This window comes from Eumetopias jubatus, unplaced genomic scaffold (assembly GCF_037043125.1).
Source record: "Eumetopias jubatus isolate StellerSeaLion01/CBP00866 unplaced genomic scaffold, mEumJub1_p1.0 scaffold_12, whole genome shotgun sequence".
Classification (NCBI taxonomy): domain Eukaryota; kingdom Metazoa; phylum Chordata; class Mammalia; order Carnivora; family Otariidae; genus Eumetopias; species Eumetopias jubatus.
In genome coordinates, this window is record NW_028274818.1 from 84,114,457 (window position 1) to 84,136,149 (window position 21,693).

At 42.2% G+C, this 21,693-nt stretch overlaps 1 protein-coding gene across 2 annotated transcripts in view; it reads left to right on the forward strand.

Annotated features, from left to right (window-relative positions):
- Positions 1 to 90: 90 nt before the first annotated feature.
- IQCK (IQ motif containing K) overlaps positions 91 to 21,693 on the forward strand; it is a 120,946-nt gene continuing 99,343 nt past the window's right edge. For both annotated transcript variants that reach the window (XM_028091662.2, XM_028091664.2), the window contains exons 1-4: positions 91 to 286; positions 8,659 to 8,723; positions 10,324 to 10,453; positions 11,574 to 11,671. In XM_028091662.2, the coding sequence (XP_027947463.1) occupies positions 100 to 286; positions 8,659 to 8,723; positions 10,324 to 10,453; positions 11,574 to 11,671 (480 nt within the window). In that variant the 5' untranslated portion in view covers positions 91 to 99. The remainder of the gene's footprint in view (positions 287 to 8,658; positions 8,724 to 10,323; positions 10,454 to 11,573; positions 11,672 to 21,693) is intronic.

Below are 21,693 nucleotides of genomic sequence, written 5' to 3' on the forward strand. Positions count from 1 at the left end.
CCGGAAGTTAATCTCGAGTCGCTGGCCCGCCTCCTTGAATTTCAGCTCTTTCCGGGTCATAGCCTCGCGGGGAGAGCGGTTGCTGTGGAAACCGCGGCCATGGCGGCACCGGGTCCGGAAAGTAGTCGCACCGCCCAGCGCGAGGAGCCGGCCCGCCCCGCAGAGTCCTCGGACACTGTCCGGAAGCCAGTGCCCATCGTGTCCGCCGTGTCCCCCGAGCTACCCGTCTCGCCAGGACAGGGCGTGGAGCCTCCGGGCAAGAACCTGTGGGAGCAGATCTGCGAGGGTAGGCAGCCCGGGCCGGCAGAGAGGGGCGGGACTCGCCAGGCGGGGGGCCGCGTTTACTGGGCGCCTGCTGTGCTCCAGGCGCCTGACGTGCGCGGCCTCCTTGGTAGCCGCGCCGCCTGCCCGCGGGGATCTCCATTTCACGGACGGGGAAACTGAGGCTCCGAGACTTTTGTCCGAGATTACGCAGCGGGGTCTCCCACCTTGATCCGTAGTCAGGTTAAAGCCAGGAGACCCAGGAGAAAGCGGAACAAAGGGGGACAGCGGCTCTCAAACCTCACTTAATGAATAGTAAAGAATCGCGGGAGCAGGGGTGGGGAGCTTGGTTCCTGCGCACAGATCCCATAATCAGGTGCCGGGAATCTGCGCTCTTAACGTGCATCCTAGGTAATTCCGATGTAGTTAAGTCTGTAGCCCACATGTTGAATAAACAGGGTCTCTACAGATGTGGGTTTTAATCCTTCTCCACTTCTAATCTTCCTTAAAATCCCCAAATGGAGTTTAGCTCAACTTATTTCGTGGCCCTACGCATACTCTTGGTCATGAGGCCTTACAGTACTCTTCACATATATTGGGCAAGTTATTGACCTTTCTGTAAAGTGAGCATAATGACATCTATTTTATGGTGTTAGGAGCATTGCAGCTAAATAGTCACAGAAAGTGCTTAGCAAACTGCCTGATTTCCAGCAAGAGTTCAATAAGTGTTAGCTCGGAAAAAATAATATTGGGTGGGTTTTTTTCTCCCCTAGGTTATAAGTTCCTCAAGGTCAAGAACTCAAGATGTTTCATTCTTGTGGTTACTGTCACTATGTCAGCTTTCTGAAACAGCATTTCCCAGAACTTTCAAGTATGGTAGCCCTATTGATTGATGATGTTGTACACTTGAAACTAATTAAATGTCAGAACTCAAATATATGTGGTAGCTACTAGACACATACAGTTTTGAGCACTTAAAATGTGGTTAGTGCATTTGGGACTCAAATTTTTTATGTTATTTTAAGTTTACCAAATTAAATAGCCACTCGTGGCTAGTGGCTACCATATTGGACAAGCCAGTAAATGTTCATTGAATGGGAAAAAAGAGTAAATGCAATATATGAAAGAAGTGGAAAATACAGAGGAGGAAGAGAATAGTGGACTCAAGAGTTCATAGATAACCCTCGGGGGCTGTTTCACCTCCCATCCAGTGCTTGAATTCCTTTTCCAGAAACACATTATATTTAAAAAAATGTATTCATCTTGAACGTTCTCCTTGTAATTTCTACCCTTTGTTCCTTACCCCCTTGGTGCTGTGACCCAATTTATCACAGCAAATAGACCTGTGAGAATTCTCCCATAAAAAATCCACTCATATTTGAAGGTAGTTGTGGATGTCTTTTCCCCAAAAAAAGTGAAAGACGTTTTGACTTCTCCAAGCCAGACAGCTCTCTGTAATAGAGTTTATTATGGTGTGTTGTTTAAGGGAAACTGCTTACCTACCTCACAGGGCTGATGTGAGGACCAGGTAAAATAATAGATGTGAAGGTGATTAGCATACTGTCAGGCATTCAGAAAGAGCTCAATAAATGTTCATTGTTGTTAACAACGAAACATGGTTTGCATTGTGTTTTAAAGTCATGAGATTATTTTGGTCAAATAGCCATGAAGGGAGAAAGCAAAGACAAAGAAGTGTGGTGCTCTCTAAAAAGCAAGTGAATTGATGCTACTCACAAAGTGACAGTTACATCACGAAGTTAATGAGGTCAAAGATGGTGAATTATATACTCAGGTACTGACTCGGGTCATGATTATTATAACCCAGATGAATTTCTTAACCATTCTAACATGCAGTTTTCTATAACAAACATATAGTGAGTAAAAATTTAGTGCCTCACGACAAACATGAAAAACAGGCTTTGGGGTAATCCTATGTTTGAGGTTAAGTATTACATTCTTTTAGTATATCTCCATTTAAAAAGCAACTTATCACAGCAAATAGACCTGTGAGAAACTCAATTTAGGAAGAAGAAATACAGAATAGGTAGATACCTGACTTAAGACTGTCCTACCTGGCTGATGCTGTGTGTGTGTGTGTGTGTGTGTGTGTGTGTGTGTGTGTGTGTGAATGACTTGATGACTTACTTGTAATTGTTCTTTAATTTTCTCTCTCAACTTTCCAGTGATGACTACCTCTGAGCTTTGTATCCTCAAAGGTACTTGTATCAGTATCAGTAAAGGTCTTTCCTGCCAAGGCTTCTAATTAAATTTTATTATTGCTTTTGACATGATTTTTAACTATTGTTTTAACCAAGCCTGAGTCAAAGTACTGGGAGCTTACAGTCTTCTATTTTGATCTTGCTGTTACTACTCTCATCAACATCCTCATTATTGCCATTGGTTCATGACTCCAAACACTCTCCAACCTCAACCCTTAGAACTGTTGTAAAATCAGGTTCCTCCATCCCACCTGCCAGGTACCAACAGGGACCAGCTCTGAATCAGTGCTTGTAACCCTAGCCCAGCAGTTGAGTACACCTAGAGAAAAATGGCCCCGGGGGCTCTCACAGTGCCTATCTGTCAACATCCCTCAGTGTCTTCTTCCATTGCCCCCATCTGCTAGCCCCAGGTTTCTACACACTCCCTCAAATGTTGGGTGATACCACTTAGTAAATGTAGGGGGCATTCACTGAGAAGAAGTGGGGAGGGGATCCTTCAACTTCCTTATACCAATAAACATATTTGCATCTGCACACATACCCTGCTACCAACAGCTCAGCCTACATCTGTGCTTTGGTACCACCCTCTTGCCATCCCAGGATCCTGCTCTGTCACCCCCTCTCCTACATCTCATTTCTTTACTGACTTTCCCTTCCAAACATCCTTTGGTCTGACATCTTGAGAAAAACCTCTCCCTTAGCACGTATTATCTTCTAGCTCTTATCTCTCCCTTTTCTTCTCTCAGCCAAGCTTCTGGAAAGAACACACTGCCCTTGTTCACACCACTGTCATTCCTTTTCTCTTAACCCAGTGCAGACTAGCTCTTAATTACCTCATTGTTCCAGTAAAATTATTCTCATCTCTTCTGTCAACATATCTACCCATGCTGGGAACTGTTATAAGTGCTGGGCTAGGAATGACTCCAGGCACTATTCTAGACACCCAACAACTTTCCATCTCGATGAGTGTCCCCATCATTCACTCAGCTACCCAGTCCAGAAATCAGAGATTCATCCTAACATGTTTCCCGTTCACTTTTCATGATCCCCACGTACATTCTCCAATCCCTACAGATTGTACCTGCTTAACATTTATAAGCCCCAAATCCTCAGCCCCTTGTTGTCATGGCTCCTGCTTTAGGTCAAGCCCTTATCACATCCTGTTTGGATTGTGCTGCAACTTTTTAAATGCAAAAGTCCCCTGTCAGACCCTCTTCCACAGGACCCTCTCTAAAATTCAAATCTGATCACATCGTGCCTTGACCTACAATGATTTTCATAGCTTTCATGGTAAACGAACTCTAGCTTAAGACCTAAGCCCTTTAATGATCTGGTTCCTGTCTTTTTTTTTTTTTTTAGGTTCAGCACCTACCATTTGCTCAAATCATACTAATAGCAACATCTCTTGAGCTGCTCTATGTGTCAGACACTGTGCTAGATGTTTTTCCTCTCATTTAAACCTCATAGCAACGCAGTGAGGATTTTCCCTGTTGTACAGGCAAAATGGAGGAAATTGAGGCAGAGAGAGTTAAAGAAACTTTCCCGAAGTAAGTGACAGAACCAGGCTTGAACTCAGATGTGTGTGTCACTCAAATCCAAGCCCTTACACAACATGCAGCACGCTTCAAAGTGTAGCCCTGGGGCACCTGCGTCAAAATCTGGATTGCTTGTTAAAATGCAGATTCCTGTGCTCTGTCCTGGACCTGATGAGTTGGACCTCTTGGGAGTGAGTCCTTAAGCTCTGCATTTTAAATAAGCTCTCCAAGTGAGGTACAAAGCGCAGTGCTACTGTCCTGTACTGTGTCCTTTTAGCCACAGGAACTAATTCCTCCAATGAGCCATACTGTTCTACTCCTCCTTGCCTTGCCCAAGCTTTGCCTCTTACCGGAACATCTCTGCCTTCTCATCTTTATCTTTCAAGACCTAGCCTAAGTGGCCCCCCCTTCTAGAAAGGCTTATCTCGTTCCTCACACTGATTTGAAGCCCTATCTCCTCACTGCACTGAGAGAGCACTGGGCATAGCCCCCTCCAGCAGCGTGTCCACATCTCAGAGGCACCGGATTACTGTTCATCCCCTCACCAGAACATAAGCTCCTCCGCACTAGGCATCTATCCGTCCAGCACCTAGTACAACCCCTCGCTGTAGTGTATGCTGGCTAGGTGTTCATTAGATTCACTCCCACCTCTTCCACCTTCCTGATCCATCCCTTTCCAATAGGCCCCTGTTGGTAAACATTGTATTTTTTTTTAAGTATTTTTATTTCTTTATTTTTGAGAGAGAGAAAAAGAACAAGCGGTGGGGAGGGGCAGAGAGAGAAGCAGGCTCCCTGATGAGCAGGGAACCCCATGCAGAACTCGATCCCAGGATGCTAGGATCATGACCAGAGCCGAAGGCAGACATTTAACCCACTGAGCCACCCAGGCGCCCTAAACATCGTATTTTAATTGCTGTTTCAGTTAGGAACATGTTCAGCAGCAAATCAGAGACAGTCTAATAGTGGCCTGAGCAAAAAGGACATTTCATTATCTCATATCCTTAGGAACATAGAGGGGACAGGTTCCAATTTTGGCAGAAAGGCTCCACTCTGCCAATGGGGTTGTAAGCTCTTTCTGCTCTGCCTCTTGCAGAATATTGCCTTTGTTGTATAAAATGAGTAACCACTTTGACTTGTTCTTAGTATTCACTGAATGTGCATATAACATTAAATTCCCCTGATCGATTAACCCAGTTTACAAGCTTCGATAACTAAAAAATTGTAAACATTTATAAATTTAGTATACCTGGTTTTCTTAAGCATTTCTAATGCTAAACAGACAAGCAAATTTCCTAAGCACTGAAGCAGCTCTTAGAAATTGAATTAATCAGGGGCGCCTGAGTGGCTCAGTTGTTAAAGCTTCTGGGTGGCTCAGTCGTTGGGCGTCTGCCTTCAGCTCAGGTCATGATTCTGGGGTCCTGGGATAGAGCCCCGCATCACATCGGGCTCCCTGCTCAGCGGGAAGCCTGCTTCTCCCTCTCCCACTCCCCCTGCTTGTGTTCCCTCTCTCGCTGTCTCTCTATCAAATAAGTAAATAAAAAATCTTAAAAAAAATTGAGTGAGTCAAACTATGGTAAATGAAGTTAGTGAGTTCAATACTCTACAAACTTAGTCAAATTCATACAAGCTCATATGGTTTTCAATGTAAAAAGCATCAGTCTGTAATCAATTACATATTTTAAATTGAAATCACAAGGCAAAAGCGACAAGTTCTCAAATATGCCAGATTCTCAAACATTATAGAGGCTTAAAATCACAAACACATCATATTGTCCTGAAGATAATATTATTTTCCTGTATTTCTACATAATCATTTCAACTGTATATCTTTTGCGGTCATATGATGAAAAAGTTTGTATCTTTTCCATCAAATTTAAGTGGACTCCTAAGAGATCTACTTGGAAAAAATCTAAGTAGAAAAAACATAAATAACAAAGAAATGCAAATAAAAGCAACATATCATTTTAAATATAGATAAGATTGGTAATACCCTGGAGAAACAGACAGTCTTACTATTAGGAGTATAAATCGTTTTAAACTTTTTGAAGGAACATTTGGCAATTTGGCTGAAATTTTAAACTATTTTTTCCTTTAACAGAACAATTCCACATCTAAGAATTAATCCTATAAAAATACCTCCTTTCCAATTGATGATGTGTATATAGTGATGCTCCTAGCAGCATTGTTTGTAATAATGAAAAATTGGAAACAACCTAGACACCAAGTACACTGGTTAAATAATTGTGGCATATCATATATGTAGCAACCTTGAAAGATGTCCAAGACTCAACACCTAAAATGCTTCTTGGCACATAGTACGCTCTCACTAAGTATGAACAAATGAATAGATAAAGGATCAAAAGTAACTTGTTAAACTATTCTTCATTTTGTTCATCCATTCAGCAAGTATTCTTTGGGAATATGATGGTGAGCATAAACGGACCCAGACAATTTCCCTCGCAAAACGCACAGTCATTAATTTTTACAAATTTCAAATAAGGATAAAACTGATAAGAATTATGAAGAAAAAGGACTGTGCTATGAGGTTCTATAGTTAGGTGATTTGACGTGGTCTAGGAGATCTAAAGTAAATAAATGTGTATTATATACATATGTTAGTAAATACGTTGAAAATACAGTGGTTATGGGTTATACTGGGATTGGATGTGACTTACACTCTTTACATAAGACAAATCTGTATTTTTTGGAATTTCCTCATAATGGCATGTGTTGCTTTTGTAATCGGACAAAGCTCTAAATGTATATATCCTAAATCTGAATAAACAGTTTTCACACCCTGTTGGTGTTTCTCAAAGTGTTTGGGGAAGAAGAGTGAATTTACATGCTTGTTTGAGAGGAAAGCAAAGTGGTAGAGTTCAAGCTGTTACACTGGGCGGAATTCTAAGATGGCTCCAAGGATTCCCACTCCCTACTGCACACACCTCCTAGTTATTCAATCAAACACAAATCTAGGCATTGCCTTCAAGGGATTTTCCAGATGTAATTGAAGTTTGACATCAGTTGACTTTTGACTTAGGAAGATCACTGTAGGTGGCCCTGACCTAATCAGGTGAGCCCTTAAGTCAAAGTCATTAAAGCAGAAGAGACTCCTGTTCGCCTTGAAGTAGCAAATAACAAAGTGTGAACTGTCCATGACAGGACCTGAGGGTGGCCTCTAGGAGCTGAGAATCCCACCAACAAAAAGAAAATGGGGATTTCAGACCTACAGCCACAAGAAACTGAATCCTGCCAACAACCAATGATCTTAGAAGAGGACCCAACCCTCAGATGAGATCACAGCCATGAATGGCCAACACCTTGATTCGAGCCTGATCCCATACCCACGGACTCCTGACCTACAGGAACTGTGAAATAATAAATTTGTGTTGTTTTATGTTGCTAAGTTTGTGGTAATTTGTTACATAGCATTAAAAACTAATATAGCTGGTCCTGGGAATCAAGATTGCTTGCAACCTACAGCCTGACATACTGGTCCCCAGCCTGATAACTAGGAGTTAAAAAAAAAAAAGCCAAGAGATGTTTCACTGACAAGGAACCAGGTAGTAGAACAAAACATAGGTCCAATACAATTTTATTCATTCCATCCATACTATCTTGCCCAAAAACCGTTTTTCCTCATTGCTGCAAAGCGACTATGCATTTGCCTTTAAAACATTGGCTTTTCCAGAAATATTTTTACCACTCTCTTTTAGGGATGTAACTGAGATAGCCCATGAGCATTTCTGTCCCTCTCTGAGCAATAGTTCTTGTTACCCTGCAGAACTTATATGGACTGTTCTTTGCATTAGGCTCTCCAACAGGTTGGCTGTGAACAGCCTTGAAACCTGGCAATCATTCTCCACCTCACTGCACATTAGATCAGCTGGAAAGCTTTAAAAATACTGATTCCCAGGCCTCCACCCTAGACCCACTGAATCAGAATTTCTGGAGTTGGGCCAGACTTTGGTATTTTCAAAAAGCTCCACAGTGATTTTTGCGTGCAGCCAGGGTAGCAAGCTACTGGAGTTGACAGCAGAACCACTCCCACTTGTGCATACAAGTCACCTGGGATCTCGTTAAAAGACAGGTTCAAATTCAGCAGGTTTGGGTGGGTTTGAGGTTTTGCATTTCTCACTCCCCAGAGATGCCAGTGCTGCTGGTTCTTGGGCATACTTTGAGTAGCAAGGTCTTTATGGGGTTACTCTTCCAGATGCAAACCCCAGTCAGGCCATCCTACCTTCATGCTCATCCTCATGACTTCAAGAGACAGCTCATCTCTCTGTCACTTTTATTCTGCCCTCCCATCATGTGCTGCTCTTCTTTCTTTTCTCCCCTCCTCTCTGTGTAGGTACTGGTGTCTCCCCTTAGTTATAACTTGGGGGCAAAATCTAAAGTTGTACCTTCTCAGCCAAAGAGTCTCAAACTCTTACATAAAGCCTTGAGTCTGTCATACAAGAGAACAATCATCTCTTATCCATTTTAAGTAAGGTGGTTCACAGGAATTATTAACCTATAGTAGCCGGTTGTCTTTATAAACCATCAACCAAAATAAAATTTAAGAATGTTTTATTCAGAGGAAAGGAAATTGCATCACAAACTGCAATGAAGTGTGGAATTGAGGATTTTTTTCCTGCTCCCTTTAGAGTATGAAGCTGAGCTGCCTCCCTTTCCAGAGGGATATAAAGTCAAACAAGAAGCTATGATTACTGTGAGTATCGCCCAGGCCCCAACCTAAATGAAAGGCTCTTATGTGAGAATGGTGACATCATGAGTTTGGGAGGTGGGAAAGGGAAGGCACTGGAATTAGAACCAGAAATTGGCGCCAGCCCTAGCTCTACTACTAATGGTGCAACTTAAAGGGCATCATATAACCTCTCTGAGCCTCAGCTTCCACCTCTGTTAAATGGAACAGATAATCCTTGACTAACTCACAGGACCTCTGTGTGTCTCAAGTGAGATCCTGGATGAGAAAGGTCTTTACAAAGGAGTCAACACATGTCCATGTTGGGGACAGTTGGGGATAGAGCATGTTTCTCTCTGCATGCCAGTGTGGGTAGGATAAAAAAGACTGTACTAAGAGGGCCAAGGACAAGGCAGCCAGGAAGGGGGGCCCTCAGGCAGTATGCCTGGAGTAAAATAGGGGCTTAATGGAGTTTAAAATAAAAGAGCAGGGCTCTGAGAGAGTCAGGTTATTGAGGAGAGTCACAGGGATAGGACCCAAACCTAAGTCTCTAGACTTGGCAGTAGCTTATTGCAACTGCCACTAGTAGAGATTCTGTGTCTAAGAAATTTCTTGGCCTGTGATTGTTCTTTTTTTAATAGCGTCCTGTTCTTGCTCTGTGGATTTAATGCTTTCTCAAATTTCTCCGCAGATACCAATTACAGTTCCCTTTCCTGAATTGTTGGTGCTTCTTCCAGTCAGTTGTTCTTTGTAGATCCTGATCTCTGTCTTTTATGCTGTTGGTGTTCTTTATCTGTGTAGAGAATTTTGTTATTTATTCAAAATTTAAAATGGGCATCTGAGTGGATTTTTCTATGTAGCTGGTATGATTTTCTTCTATTGTACATGTGGGTTTGTCTTCTGGATGAGCCTCCTCTATGAGTAGAAACATTGACTAGGAGCTTGTGGGGAGTGCTTGTCTATTGGAAGATTTCTTCAGGGTTGCAGGCAGAGAGCCTCCAAATCAATGGTGAGCTTTTTTTTTTTTTTCCTTTTGGCTACCAGCTTGGCCAATCCTTGGAGTCATTGGAAATCACTGGAATCATTGGGAAGGAGGGAGACCTGGATATAAAATGCTGGTGGGAATGGAGCTTTATGTATATTGAAAGGGGCAGAAGCAGGAGAAGGGGGAGTGTAGACAGCAGGCCAGTGGAGCCCCAGCCAGACTTCCACTTAACCCCGCCTGTTTTTCATTCCCATCCTCTGAGGACTTGAACCCCTAAGAATCGAAGCCTTTTGGAGTTTTGATGGGAATAGGGACTCCTATCCCCTGGGGCAGTTTCTTCCTCTGGATCCTGGGCTGCCATTACCTTTCTTATTTGACCATATGCTTCATTCCTGTTTCTTTTGGAAATGTCAAATCTTTCATCCACTAATGGTCCTCCTGTTATTTTCTCTGTTAGGGCTTTATTCCTTGATTGTCATTTATAGGTGTCTCAGAAAGGAAGAGGGACAAAGATTTGTACTCGTTATGCCCCTTGAACCTGAAGTTAATACAGAATTTTATCCTTTGTTAGGTTATACAGGAAAATACAGTTATTTAAGCTATTTATATGAATTGATTTCCTCCCCAACCCCCCCCCATCAGGTTTCACCATTAGAGGAAATGGTTCTCCATGGCTTCAATACAGAGTACCTTTATTCAGTTCCTCATTTGATCATGGACTTGCATTTACCCTGTCCTCAAGTTAAGTTGGAAACAGTCGATCCAAAAACATGTAAGTAAGGAAGTGAGATTTTGTCTTTTATAATTTGGGGCTTGTAACATTGCAAAGCCAGAGGATGGGGATGGGGTGGACAGACCTCAGGGAGACCACAAAAATACGAAAGAATATGTTCTTATTTTAATTTTAATTTTTTTATTTTTTATTTTATATTTTTGAAGATTTTATTTATTTGACAGAGAGAGAGCGGGAGAGCAGGAACACAAGCAGGGGGAGTGGGAGAGGGAGAAGCAGGCTTCCCGCCGAGCAAGGAGCCGGATGCGGGGCTTGATTCCAGGACCCTGGAATCATGACCTGAGCCGAAGGCAGACACTTAACGACTGAACCACCCAGGCGCCCCTATTTTTTATTTTTTAAATATGTATCAGAATTTTATTTTTTTAAACTTTTTTAAGTAGCCTCCATGCCCAACATGGGGCTTAAACTAACAACCCTGAGTCAGCCAGGCACCCCTTAATTTTTAAGAGAAATACTTTTATCCCACTGGTTTCTCTTTAAGGTTGAAATATAATAAAAATAATAAATAACAGCAAGCATACCTTGATTCCACATTAAAATCAAAGGGGAGAATGTAAAAAATAGATGAAAGTATCACGCTGCCCTGCATTGTGGGTTGAAATCAGAGGTATAGACTTTCTCCATCTTCTCCCTGGGCCCAGTTCCTCTGGCCTTCCCTGATGCCAGACCTCTCCTACCCCTTTGTTCTGTTCTCTCTGCTAGTGTGCTTTGGGCCTTGGCACCCACCACCACCATTACTGTGGTGCAATCCATTGTACCCCCACCCTGTTCCTCTCCGGCCTCGTTGCTACCATATTTCCCTTGCTTATTTTCCCTCCAGCCACACTGGCCTCCTTGCTGTGCCTATGGCCCTGGCCTGGTGCAGGACCCCTCTACATCCTCACCAGTCCACAGAGGCTCAGAAAGATATTTTAAGTTTCTTTAATAATACAGCCTAACTCAGCAGTCTGGAGTAAAATGCAACATTTAAGGTCATGTTATTTCATGGACAGTGTCTTTTTTGGTTCAGAAACAAACATTTCTCCCAGATTCATCTGGGCCATTTGGGATTTTCAGTGGGATTTTTTTTTTTTTTTTTTTTTTTGGCTTGATTTAGGTTCCCCCAAGGAATATTTGGAAACATTCATCTTTCCAGTTCTGCTTCCTGGAATGGCTAGCCTGCTTCACCAAGCAAAGAAAGAAAAATGTTTTGAGGTCAGTTGCTCTGTGGGGTTTCTTTATTTCTAAATGCTCAGTAATTCATTTTTATCAGATGGTACCTCATTATCTCAGTACCATCAAGTGGTCGTTCTCAAAACAATCCCTTTGGGAGGGAGAGCTGTGTTTTGGTCACTCAACTCCAGCCATGACATCTAGTTGTGCACACACATGCACTGCCATCTGTCTGGCTGCTTGGCTCCAGAGAGGTTTTCTGCCTTCTTGGCCTCCCTGCCTGCCCTTCTCCTGAGGGTAACTGGCATCTACCAGGTTTATTGGCTCCCGTTGACTGTGTGTGTGGATTAAAGCTCTCCTTATATTTTATCTGACTCTGGATTGATCTTCCCACCTCTGGCCTCTCCATACTCCACTTCCTGCTCAATATTATGCATGTAGCTTGCTTCAGGAGAGGTCTGGCCCACAGTGAGTGCTCGCTGAGCATTAGTCATGGTCACACTGCAGCCAGTTTTCTGTGTGAATGGAGTTCCAATCCTGGCGCACCCTCCTGTAAATACCCATGTGGAGGCTCCCTGTTTTCTACAGTTGACAGGATACTTTGGGGTGTGTGTGTTCCCTGCACAGTTTTGAGAATACTAGAATTTTGAATGGCCCACATGAAGAGAGTAAAATAGCAACAATATTTAATATTGGCCAAGAGCTTACTCTGTGCCAGGTGCTTTGCTGAATGCTTGACCATTCGTTATTTCATTCAGCCCTTCCAAAAGCCCTCTGAGATTCCTTCTGTTAGTGTCCTCTGCATTTTACAGATGAGGAAACAGAAGAACAAAGAGATTTAGAAAGGTGATCAAGATGAATTTGCAGAGTTAGCATTCAGATCCAGGTTATGATTCAAAATGATACTCAAAAATTGGTGGTGCAATTTAACTACAGTGCAAACCTCAGTCAGCTGCCACATCCCAGGGTCTTTAGAGCATTCACAGCTAATTGTATCAACTGTTTGGTTGCCCCTCAGCACAGAGTCTCTCTGAGAAGAGGTGCATACTGCCCGGATGGTGCTTTTACATACATACCCATAGCCTAGATAATCCTAACTTCATCCCTCCCAAACAATGGAAGTTGGAGGTTGTCCTCTAAATAGCTCCAGGAAATACTGATTTTTTAAAATCCGTATCTGTTTTTTGAAGAACAGTTTTGTTACTTGCCGTAGGTTATAAAATCTGAACTGTTTCCACTTATAAATTTTTCATTTGCTCATTTGGCTTCTCCTGAGGGCTTAATGTCCGTTCCCCACTCATAATTGACCTTCCCCTCCACTGTGTGGTGCTAACAGGTGCAAGGTGCAGCTGGGTGGGATGGTAGTGAGGCCAGGGGCCAGAGAACCGAGCCCCTAGCCTGACCCTGCTTATGTCAGGTGGCTTTGTCTCTCTGGCTTCAGGTCCTGCTGCTGAATGAGGGAGACCAGACTGTCCTGCAAGTCACATTTCAGGGATCTTTCTTTTTAATCTTGCTGTTGGCCAAAGTATATTCAGTGTGCTGTGCCTTTTATTAGATTGAACAAAGAATGGCACACAATGATTATAAACAATGAAATGAGCACAGTGGAAATAACCTGTGTTTGAATATGCGTAAAGAATATCCGTAGACAGATTAAGTCACCCAAATTCAGTTCTGTTCAACAAATATTTATTAAATCCTACTATGTGCTGATGACCGGGCCAGACCCTAGGGAGGGACACAGAGAGGACCAGCTATGGCCTTGTCCTCAAGAAAACCACAAACGAGCAGTAAAGCCTTTGGTAGCTGAAGGGTTTTTTTTTTTCTCCCTTTGTATCTGTTCTCTGAAATAAGAATGGATGTGGGGAAACAACAAGAGTGGATCTAGGTGCTGTGAATGCACGTCTAGACCTGAACACAGCTACAGTCAACTGTGCAGGCTTTGTTCTAATTTCTTCAGCTGTTACTCTTCTAATTTATACCCTTTCACAAGACACAAAAATCAGCTAAAAGGGCAGTAATTAAGATTTTACATTGAGGGTTATGTCTCTACTGTTTGCCCATAAGTATTTTGTAATGAGGGGGCTAGAAATGGTTTCCAGCCTCCAGGCAATGATAAAATGCTTTTAAAGAATCAGAGATATTTCTATTTGTATTAGAGATTAATGAGGCATCCTTGTGCCAACTCATATTTCATCTTTGACGTCCTGCAGATGAGCTGCCTCTGGGACTAAATGAAACCAGTCTAAACATAAAATGCTGCAGGGTGTTTGAATGGAGCATTAAAGTTTAAATGTTGTAATGAGCGATCAAGGAATGTAGAAAATGTAGGTTCTTAAAACTGTTAGCTTGCAAAAACTGATAAACTTTCAAGGCAGCCAGACACCCTGGAGTCCAAAGTCCTGCTCAACTGCTTCCTTGTGGTGGGACCCTAAGTGATCTGTGAGCCTGTTTCCTCCCCTATTAAAGGGATGGCAGGAAAAAAAAAGGAGGCGGGGGATGGCAGAGGTGCCTCTGTTACCAGGAGGATGAGGGGAAGCATTTAATGAGGTTCGCAGGCACCAAGGAAGGTTAGCGTCCTACCCAGCCTTCCCTCAGGCTTTGCCCCAAAGCTCAGTAATTTGAATACTACAAATATGCAAGATGGGTGGATTACCATTAACTTCTTTCATTTCCTGATTTAGGATTTCTTAATTAAATCTAATTCCCTCCTTTTTCACCCCCTGGTCATGTAGTCTTTTGTGGGTTATTTTTGAAGGCTTGAAAATTACAGCAACATTTGTCAGACCCAAGTAGAGCTTCTCTTACCCAGATCTGCACAACAGATTTGCATTTTCTCAATTCAGCTGTTCCTCGCATCCTGTCAGTGGGAATAGATGCTTAAACTGAATGATAACCAACCTCCAGCCAAAATTACATAACTGGAGCATTCTTATCTGTCACCCACAACTGAACTCGCATCCGAATGATTCTTAACCAGCAGCATGATTCATTGTTTATTGGGGCCATTCAAATTATATCTTGAAACAGCATTTATATTAGGTCACTCAAGAAATAATTGCTGATTTGTATTTTGCCCTTAAAATGCTGACTTAGAGTTAGGTTTCCTTGCTTTCGTTATTTTCTGTTTTGTTCTATGATGTAGCTCCAGTAGTGCCTGGGACGTGGTAGGGACCTACTAAATATTTGTTAGATGAATGAATATGGTTCCTCAAAAGTCAGGGCCAATTTTTAAGATAGCAGTTAAGTTATGGGAGCGCTTGTCAGTTTGCCCTAGCTATTACACGCAAGAGCTAATTTACTAACTGTACCTGCAGTGTCTCCATTTACTGCCTCTGGAGGAAGGTAGACTGTAGAGTGGCTTCCCCTAGAGCTAGAGCTGAGTAAGGAGCCTGTCCTCTAAAATTGAAGGGGCCTCCTAACAGATGGAGAGCCAGAGAGTTGAGCAAGAAGCTGGAATTGAAGAATAGCAGTTTCTAGCACTTTAGGGCTCTTACATTGTTCTAAACATTTGATCTGCAGAAACTCATTTCATCTTCCAGCAACCCTCTGATGTGGGTGCTCTTATTTCAGTCTTACGGATGAGGACCCTGCAGTGCCAAGGTTAACCAACAAGCTCAAGGGAACAGCTAGTTAAGTAGTAGAGCCAAGATTCAAGCCGAGCAGTACTCTGCTTCCTGAGTCTAGGAGTTTGACGCCAGACCACGCTGGTGGTCAGTCCAATGGCTTGCCACAAGCACAGGGCACATTCTGATATGAAAAATGGGTCTGGAAGCTGTGGAGAAAAGGAGTGAGAAGTGAGGTGGATCTGGGGCAGTCACCCAGACCAGGCCCTCACGCAGGCCTCGTGGGGCAGAATCTTTTATTTAGATTGTCCTGCGAGTACCATGACACTCCAAGGAAAACTGGAGGGAATAAAGCAGAAGGGGGGCAGGGAGAATAATGAGTGGCACCTCATTGTTATGCCATAGAGCATTTGGCCAATTAGACACACACACACACACACACACACACACACACACACACACACACAAATGAGGCAGTCTATGGTACATGGTCCAGTGGTTCAGAACTGAGCCTCCAGAATCAGGCAGACTTTGCTTCCAACCTGACTCTGCCCCAGACAAGCTGCGTAAGCTTGATGATTTTGATTTTGATTAATTCATAATTCAATTCCTTTATCCATGTCATTTTAAATATTATGAATGGAACTCTGGTGAATTTCATAAAGACACTAAACAAATGGTTTGTTCATCATTAGATATTTTAATCTTTTAAATGCTCAGAATAAAATTCAGGTTATTTAACAAGCAGATATTTCTCTAGTCCTTAATTTTTGGAGGAGATTACAATTGGAAGACTAAACCTTAAAGGAACGATTCCCATGAATTATCTCAGCCTTAAGATTAAATGGAGACCCTGTGCATTTCCTGAGATGAATTTAACACGTGAAATAGATTTATTTAATCCTTCCCCAGATAGTTGTTTTCAACTACGTATAAAAAGGTCACAGAGAGGGGTGCCTGGGTGGCTCAGTTGCTTAAGTGTCTGACTTTGACTTCGGTCATGATCTCAGGGTCCTGGGATCGAGCCCCGAGTCAGTCTCCCTGCTCAGCGGGGAGTCTACTTCTCCCTCTCCCCCCCCACTCGTGCGCGCACATGTACGTGCTCTCTCTCTCTCTAAAATAAATAAATAAAATCTTTTAAAAAAAAAGAAAGGTCACAGAGATGTAGGTGGCATCTGTAGGGCACTAAAGTGACCATCTATAAAGAAAGTCAATGGGCCTTTTAGTTTTGCTGTGACATTAGCTGGGTGCTAACAATATTTTATATTGTGTTAAACATACTCTGTGAAAGATAAAGAATGGGAAATGATTACTTTGTACAAATAGTTGATGGAATTACACCTGTGAATTGACAGTAGATACAGTACAGTCATTTCCTGTGTGTATACTGACATATGCGGTACACAGACCAAACCAAAGGTAAGTGAATATAAATGATAGTATCTAAATCTATTAGCCAATAAGTGGAAAGTAACATGTAAGCTGGGGGAGAGATGAAAATTTGGAGGCCTTTGCTCCAAAGTATTTTGGTAATTTTTGAAAATTTTGTGAATATTTGAAAATAAGTGTGAATTACTTTTGTAATTATAAAAAATAGAAATTATAAATAAATAACATTTTCACACCCATATATTTAACTTTGCTCCCCCATCTAGGTGATTTTCTTTTTTTTTTCATTTTTAAGTCACTCAGCTCCATCTTTTTACCATTTGTTCTGTTTTTAACTTGTGGCACTTTGGCACTGAAATCCTCTGGTACAACTCCTCTTAAGTTTTCCTGATGACCCAGTACTGCCAAATTCAGTCCCTACTCCAGGGACAAAAAGGAAGCCAGTATGGAGGGAGCAGAGCAAGCGAATGAGATGGGAGGTGAAGTGGGCAAGGTCGCTCTGCAGCGTCCATATCATATAGGCCAGTAAAGAGTGAGTTTTATTTTAGGAGCAGTGGGAACTCATCAGAGCAGTGGTTCTCTACCCTACTGGGCCCAATGCCCCCTTGTCACACTTTATAGAGCCCTCTTCATGTCCTGAAAGGAAATGCTTAGATAATATTTATTACCTATTTATCAGTTACCTGATTGCTGTGTTGTTGTATCATAAACTACCTGGAAACTTCACGGCTTAAAACAATGATTTATTATTTCTATGGGCTGACTCTTCTCTTGGTCTCACCAGGTGACTGCTTTCAGCAGGTGACTGGGCAGGGCTGGGAGGCCCATCTGGCCTCGTGCACGGGGCTGGAGCCTGAGTGCTGGTGTCCGCGAGGCACTTCAGTTCTCCTCCACATGCCTCTCTCATCCTCTAGGAGGCCAGCCCTGCTCCTTTACAGCCTGGTGGTTTCAGAGCAGCCTTACAGGAGGGCAAAGGCAGAAGTGTGAGGCCGAGGCTCAGGAACTCCAACAGCATCCCTTCTACCACATTCTTTTGGTCAAAGCAATTCATAAAGCCAGCAACTCAAAAAGCAACTCATAAGTAGGTGAGAAATAGACTCCCTCTAGAAGAAGTGGCAAGGTCACATTGCTAAGGGGCATGGACCTAGGAGGCATGGTTAATTAGGTGCCCGTTAGCATAATAGTCTATCACATCTATCTGTGCAGTAATTTCAAATATATATAGTGGCTGTTTATATAGTGGACTATAGCATAAAGGGAGAAATGAAAACCATTCACAACATAAGTAATATTTATTTAATTTTTTAAAGCTCAGGTAAAATTACACTAGAAGATCTGAGTAGTCACTCACTTGTACGTATACGTAGAATCACCATGACTATGACAGCTACAAAAGGCAGACTGGATCACACACGATGCATCAGTCACTCACTCACTGTAAGTGATGCAGTCCACGGTGACAGGATTTTTCTGAAATGGTGAGAAACCCTTAGGTTCTGAATACAACAAAATACAATTTTCTCTTGGCATACATGGTAGCTGCTTTCCTAGAACAATAAATATATATTGAAATCATAAAAAAAAACCCTGCCTGCATTTGTATGTTAAAATGGAGCTACATTCTGGACTCAGATGATTGATTATAAACCAGTTTTTTAACCTAGTAAACATCCAGTGGGATATTTGAAAATATTTAGGATGCAGAACAGTTTTTTCTTGTGCAGGACTATCCTGCCCATTGCAGGGTATAGAACATCTCTGGTTCGGAAGTCTAAAATGGGTCTGCAGGACTGTGTTAATCGTGGAGGCCACCTTCATTCCTTGCTTTGAGGCCATCTTCTGTGTTCACAGCCAGCAGCAGCGTCGCTTGGACGCCTGCTTCCATCATCACATCGCCTTCTGCCGCCCCAGTGATTACATTGGGCCCATCTGGATAATCTCCCCATTTCAGGATCTTTAATCACATTTGCAAGGTTCTTTTGCCATGTAAGGTAACAGATCCACAGGAGCTAGGGGCTAGGATGTGGATATTTTTGAGGGGCCATTATTCAGCCACACCCAGTGTATCAACACTGTTTTGTCTTTTTTTTTTTTTAAGATTTATTTATTTAATTGTGGGGGGAGAGAGAGAGAGAGCACAAGCAGGGGAGGGCAAAGGAAGAGAATCTTGAAGCAGACTCTGAACTGAGCATGGAGACTGATGCCCCGGGGCTCAATCCCACGATCCATGAGATCATGACCTGAGCCGAAACCAAGACTTGGATACTCAACCGACTGAGCTACCCAGGTGTCCCAACACTGTTTATCTTAAGAGGAAAACATTCAGAGGACTGCAGGGCCATGTAGGCACTGAAAGAGGCCTGGCATAACAAGGAGACACCAAGGAGTGGCGGGGACTGTGGCCACCAAGCAAGCTCATGCATTACAGGGGCAGCTGCTGTGCTCCTCATTTCTTACTGATAGTTACTATGCTGGAACATGGGATCAGTATGACCCTATCTCCTGAGTTTCCAGTAAAAATCCCCAATCCATATTTTACCATGAACTGTCCTTTTAACTGTTGACAATTTTTAAAAAGGTAAAATACAGCATGCCAAACAGAATACACTTAAAACATTTTTTAAGAGCAAGATGTTAAAATCAGGTACAGCTGTGTTAAAATCTCAACTGAGCTACTTATATGAATAACCTCATGTCACTGAGCCCTTGTTTTCTCATACATGGAAGAGGGACAATAATATCTACCTCACTGGCTCATTCTGAGCATCAGGCTAGATCAGTTGCTTAGCACTGCACCTGACACATAGCATGTGCTTAATAAATAGCTTGCTATAATTCTTATTCTTGGGTCCTATTATAAGCACATGCAGGATGATCATAATGAATACCACAGTGGCCCTGATCTCAGGCCCCAAAACCCTGTTAATCTTCTACTCCAGACACTTTCCAATTCCTATTGATCTCTGCCTTTAGTTGACTTGACCTTTATCCACTCATCTGTCCTACATACTTGCAACATATGTAACAGGTTAGTATTAAGACTACAAAGAATTCCTATATATCAATAAGAAAAAAAGAGAACAACACAACAGAACAATGAAATAAGAAAATAGACAAAGGGTATGATCAGGAAGTTCACAAAAGGGGAGACCCAGAGAGCCAAATCAAAAGATACTCAATGCCACAGATTGGCAAACATGTAAAAGTTTGGCAATATGAGCAATGGATGAAGCTGTGGAGAGGAACGGTCATGTTCTTTTTTTTTTTTTTTTTTAAGATTTTATTTATTTACTTGAGAGAGAGTGAGAAAGAGTACAGAGAAGCATACTCATGCTGAGCAGGAAGCCCAATGCGGGGCTCAATCCCAGGACTTTGGAATCATGACCTGAGCTGCTTAATGGACTGAGCCACCCAGGTGCCCTGGAACTGTCATGTTCTACTATATAATTGGTACTGCCCTCCTGGAGAAAAATTTGCAAAACCTAGTAAAATTGAAAATACACTCTATGACCTAAAAATTTCCCTTCTAAATCTGTACTATGGCTGGAAAAACTCAGTCTTTGTAACAAGAAGCTCTGAAGAAGAACATTAAATGCAACATTGGTCCAAATATAGAGAAATGGAAATGACCTTAAAGTCCATTAACAGGGAGATGTATGAATCAAACTTAAGGGGTGCCTGGGTGGCTCAGTCGTTAAGCGTCTGCCTTCGGCTCGGGTCATGATCCCAGGGTCCTGGGATCGAGCCCCGCATCGGGCTGCCTGCTCAGCAGGGAGCCTGCTTCTCCCTCTCCCACCCCCCCTGCTTGTGTTCCCTCTATCGCTGTCTCTCTCTCTCTGCCAAATAAATAAAATCTTTTAAAAAAAATTAAACAACTTTATTGGGGCACCTGGATGGCTCAGTCAGTTAAGCATCTGCCTTTGGCTCAGGTCATGATCCCAGGGTCCTGGGATCGAGCCCCATGTTGGGCTCCCTGCTCAGTGGGGAGCCTGCTTCTCCTTCTCCCTCTGCCCCTCCATCCCCTCTTGTGCGCACTCTCTCTCTCTCTCTCAAATAAATAAATAAAATAAAAACACCCAGCTTTATTGAAATATAATTTACATACCATAAAATCCATTCATTTTACCCAAGTGTCCATCATGGATGAATGGATAAACAAAATTTGGTATATCCATACAATGGAATATTATCCAGCCTTTAAAAGGAGGGAACTCTTCTTGTCACATGCTACCACATGAATGTACTTTGTGGACATTATCCTAGTGAAATAAGCCAGTCACAAAAAAACAAAACAAAACACAGCATCGGTTGAAATACAAAGTATGATTTATATGTATGATTTCACTTACATGAGATACCTAGAGTGGTCAAATTCATAGAGACAGAAAGAGGCATATGGTTGCCAGGGGCTGTGGGGAGGAGGGAATGGGGAGTTGTTGTTTAATGGGTAGAGTTTCAGTTTTGCAAGATGAGAGGAATTCTGGAGATACGTTACACAATGTGAAGGTGTTTAACACGTCTGAACTATGCACTAAAAAATTGTTAGGGTGGTAAATATTATGTATATTTTACCACAATTTAAAAAAGTGATTTTAAAAGATCCACTCATTTTAACAGGAGCAAATGTACAGAGTTGTGCGGCCATCACCACAATCTAATTTTAGAACATTTCCATAAACCCCCCAAAATTTCTAGTGACTATTTCTGGTCACTCTTCATTTCTACCCCTACCCCCAGGCAACAGCTAACCTACTTTTTATCTCCATAGATTTGGTAAATCTTTTCTGGATATTTCATATAACTAGAATCACATAACATATGGTCTTTTGCATTGGGCTTATTTCACATAGTACCGTGTTTGTGAGGTTCATCTATGTTGTGGCATATATCAGTACTTCATCTTTATTGCTGAATAATATTCAATGGTATGGATATACCACATTTTGTTTTGGGTTGTTTCTCCTTTTTGGCTATTATGAATAATGCTGCTATGAACATTTGCATATAAGTATTGTATGGACATATGTTTTCGTTTCTCTTGGGTAGGTTTTGAGTAGAGGAAACTAGGTTTTTACCTGATCTTGTTACGTTTGATTGAATATTATCACA